At 37.6% G+C, this 4,435-nt stretch overlaps 2 protein-coding genes across 2 annotated transcripts; both read right to left on the minus strand.

Annotated features, from left to right (window-relative positions):
• Positions 1 to 26: 26 nt before the first annotated feature.
• TM35_000084530 (uncharacterized protein) lies at positions 27 to 2,639 on the minus strand (the record flags this gene model as incomplete). The annotated part of the gene is made up of 1 exon (XM_029024318.1): positions 27 to 2,639. One exon carries the CDS (start codon positions 2,637 to 2,639, stop codon positions 27 to 29), a length of 2,613 nt encoding a protein of 870 aa, XP_028884721.1.
• Positions 2,640 to 3,071: 432 nt separating this feature from the next.
• On the minus strand, positions 3,072 to 4,382 carry TM35_000084540 (uncharacterized protein; the record flags this gene model as incomplete). The annotated part of the gene is made up of 1 exon (XM_029024319.1): positions 3,072 to 4,382. One exon carries the CDS (start codon positions 4,380 to 4,382, stop codon positions 3,072 to 3,074), a length of 1,311 nt encoding a protein of 436 aa, XP_028884722.1.
• Positions 4,383 to 4,435: the final 53 nt, after the last annotated feature.

Raw genomic sequence — 4,435 nt, forward strand, 5'->3', positions numbered from 1 at the left:
TTTTTTTTTTTTTTTCCCACATCGCTTTAGGTCAGCTGAAGTGGTTTAGTAGTTTCAGAACTTCCTCCAGTCAATGAGGTTGTTGAGGATTGTACAAGTTCTCGTGGAAGTGCCGACCTTCGCAGTGACATTGCAATTCTCTGACGAAGATGAGGTGAAGAAGTTTTACCAACTGCCTGTTCCAATAACGGCGTTGCCACCTCTGCCGTTCGAAGTAGACGATGAATACTTGATGAACCAAAAAGTAATGTGAGAGACACTTCATCCCAGCGACGTGCACTTGATGCTGCATGACGCATTAACATCATCATAACTTCATCATTACCATATCCAAGTGACTGAAGTGCATTAATAAGTACTGCTGTATCCATTGGAGAGAGAAATGTATATACTTCTACAAGACGATCCCCTATATGAGCTAAAACTTGTGGAATACGTAGAGAGAGTTTTGCCTTACCTGATACAATTTGTACTAAAGGTGCAGCATCCATCTCACTCCATTGTTCTCCACTAATAGCCATCATAAATCGTTTTACACTACGATGATAAGTAAAGCGTACTGCAGCGAGACTATGAAGCATAGCTCCAATACTTGTCGCCGAAAGTTTAACTGCCATATTGCTTTCCACAAGATAATCAAGGCATTCTTTCAAAATCTTATCTTGTTTAAATACTTTTTCTTCAAAAACTCCAAAAAAATATTTAAGATCATCAACACGAGTTGACTTGAGAATAGAAACATATTCTTTCGCTAACTTGGTTAAGGTTTCTATATCAGCTGATCGAGTTGCCACCATACGATTAATAATATTCCACCCTTCCTGTTGTAACTCTGTTAAGGGAGAAATAAAATTAGCAGGATCATTTTTATTCATCCATTCAGTAGGAGGTAAAGAAGATTCTCCCTTGATACCATTTTTACCCACCTCAAGTAAAAAATTGTGTACATTTGGGTATTTATCAAGAATATCTTCACCTAATGCCAAACACACGGTATCTGCAGCTTCACTACTATTTACAGATGGTGATGCTGATAAACATTTTGTATTCAAGTAACATCCTACTTTTTCATACAAGACAGCATCATTATAACCAAGTTGATATAAACTTTCAATAGCCGCTAAAACACATTTTACTTCCATACCATCTGCAAAACCTCGTTGTAAATTTTCCACACAAAAACGAAGAAATGTATCCATATCTTCCTTTTCCAATTCTTGATCTACTTGCTCTTCCAAAGAATGAGCCTCTGGATTCTGTACAAGACCTCTTACAAAACATTTTAAAGCGGCACAAAGTTGAATCATTGGAATACCAGAAGCTGTTTTAGCAAATTCATTTCGAAGATGTCGATAAACACATTTATCCTTCATATTATGATCTCCAAGAATTAATAGAAAACGAAATGTCTGTAATGTGGGAAAGTGAAGACCTTGTTGAGCAGCTTCTCGCATTATAGATAAACCACAATTTCGAGTTTCATCCATATTGACGTTAAGAAGACTTGGTATAATTGAAAAAGGAGGATTTTCATCTGCAACAATATCTTCTAATTTATCAGTAATATAATCTACACATAGTTTAACCGTGGAGATATATTCATTCGGTCGTTCATCATTTAATGGAAGTAGTGTATCTAAAGCAAGAAATCTTGATATAAAAGATTGAATATTATCTACAGAAGTTTCTCCTTTAAGACCACCTTCTTCTATAGATAAATTTAATAATTCTTTTACTTCTAAACTTAAAAATGCCATCATTTCTGAGATTTCTCTTAAAAGTTCAGGTCGTATTTGACGAGGAATTGCTTTAAGAGCTCTACATAATATCATAACTGTCTCTTGATCTAATTCTTTTCCTTCAATTATTCGTTCTGCTAAACATTTAACAGCATCTGGACTAATCGCATCCATCTCTTGATAACAAATAAAGCTAAATAATTGTACAGCACTAAATAAATCACTTTCTTCTGCAAAACGAATAGCTTCTTCCTGTAATGCTATAGCCATCGCGCTATGTCTAAAATGAACCTTATTGACACAAGCACATATTTGACCAATTGCTGCTGGTGATAAAATCTCTGCAAGTGTGACAACACGTTCTGCAGCTGCCTGTAAAGAAGGGGATCGATTTAACTCTGGTAATGAAGTTAAAATGACAAGTAAAATAGGAAGTTCCGTTTGTGATGCACTTCTCACATGTGCATTCACAAGTTCTTCTGTGGCAACTGCAAAAGAAGAAGGATGACGTCCCCATCGACTGGCATGCGCAAGAGCAATACGATAATCATGTAAATCCCATTTTTTACTCTTCAGTCCAGCCAAACAAAGTTGAATTGCCTGTTCCCAAATAACATCATCACATCCCTGCCGTGGAAGAGAGCGGAGTAGCAGAGAAGCCCGTCTTCCGTGTGTGGACTCTGCGGGATCAATGGGAACAGCTTCCATGACGGTAACGATGGTGTCGGGATCTTTACGGCAAAATCGTTTAAATGAGGTGATAATAGACTTTGACTCTTTACGGTCCACGTATGCAGATAAATCCAACAAGGCTGTCATTGCACGACGCACATCATCATTACTTGTAAATATCGGTTTTCCACATCGCTCCACCAACCACTCGAGTTTGGTAGGCAACATGTGAAGTTTAAAAAATAAAAATAAATAAATAAGACGTGTTTTTTTTTTGTTTTGTTTTTTTATCCTCAGCAATACAGAAACAAAGAAAGAAAAAAAAGAGATAAAGAAAGAAATAGAATCCAGATTTGTTCACATTTTTTCTTTAGTAATAATAATAATAATAATATTATTTTTTTTTTCTGTATTTGACTCTATTTCACACAGACACAGATAATACGTATACATGTACATATATATACATATAAATAAAAATATATATATATAATTTCTTTTTACGTACTACAGTGAATTACAACTGAAGTGTGTTGTGTATGATCTTTTTTCTTTTCTTTTCTTTTTCTTTCTCTTCTTCTATCCCAATATAGTCTTCTTCTTTACATACACGGTTCTCTTCCTCTTCTCCTTCCACATACACATACATACACATATACATTATGGAGGAAGTAATCCAACTACATCCTTAAGATCAACATGTTGACCCATACGTTTTGCTTGCAGGAGAACAGCATCTCTGAGTGCGGCATTTCCACGGGCTATTCCAATACTTACACGAGCAATATCTACCACATCTGCACAACCCGCCTCACCTCCCACACGGTAGGCATGTTCATAGTAAAATAATGCGTGATGGTGATCTCGAATGAGTGAATAGAGTTCACCAAGAAGTAAGAGACAAATAGCCGCACCACCCTTATCACCTCCCAAACTACATTTCTCTAAACATTGCTCTAAACTTGTTTGTGCTTCCCGCATATTACCCATACGCATATAAACAAGTCCTTGATTTCCAAGTGTTATAGTTTCTAAAAGACTATCTTCACATGTGCGTGCATTAGCCAAGGCATCTTCAAATGCGGATTCTGCAAAGTTTAATTCCCCAAGAGCCGCATAACTAACACCCATATTAATTTGTGCTACTGCCCGAGCATAACATCCACCAAGAGATTCTTGTCTTTTATGATGTAAGAGTGACATTTTAAATTCCCGCAGACGATAGTAACAAACACCTAAGATATTATGACAGAATGCAATACCACGAATATCAGCAATAGATTCAAAAGCCTGTAATGCCTTGGCGAAATAAGATCTAGCCAGTTCCATATTTCCACTATTATAATGTAAAGAAGCAACCGTACAAAGAAGATAACCACCTTCTAATGTATTTCCAGCACGAATAGCAGATTGTGCACGTGCAATGGCATCTTTTAATACTTTCCGTTGAACTGCATTATTCTCTTCCATTATGCCTACACCTGGACGTGGTTCCACCCAATGCATGGGAATAGATTCCGTTCCCTTTAGAAGTGTCACCACGCGTCTGGCTAGTGGGAGATGTGTGGGTGGATCCTCCAGTGGTGGGGCGTGGAATTCCTCTGGTGTGATGAAATGCAACGGCACATCCAATGCACTTTCCTTCGCATGCACAATCATCACTTCCATGCGGAGAACTTCATCGCCGCCGTATTGACGTTGAAAGGGGAGTTGTGGAATGACCTGCGCGGGGGGTTCACTGCGGTCTGTGAAGCGATGGGATTTATTCAGTTCAATGTACCGCTGGACTGTGCGTAGTTCTGTGGTGCTGAGAAGACTGTGGGAGGCGGAGGGGAGGATGGTGTACTTTTTCCGTGTGTTGGAGATAATCGTTCTTTCCTCCTTTTCCTGTTCTTCCTCTTCTTTTTCTTTTCCTTGTTGTTGTTGTTGCTGTTTGAGCTTTAGCAACAGTTCATCGGAAATTTCATCCATGTATGATAATAATAATAATAATAATAATAATAATAATAATAATAATAATAATA

Source organism: Trypanosoma theileri, assembly GCF_002087225.1.
Source record: "Trypanosoma theileri isolate Edinburgh chromosome Unknown TM35_Tth_8_V1, whole genome shotgun sequence".
In the NCBI taxonomy this organism is placed as follows: Eukaryota; Euglenozoa; class Kinetoplastea; order Trypanosomatida; family Trypanosomatidae; genus Trypanosoma; species Trypanosoma theileri.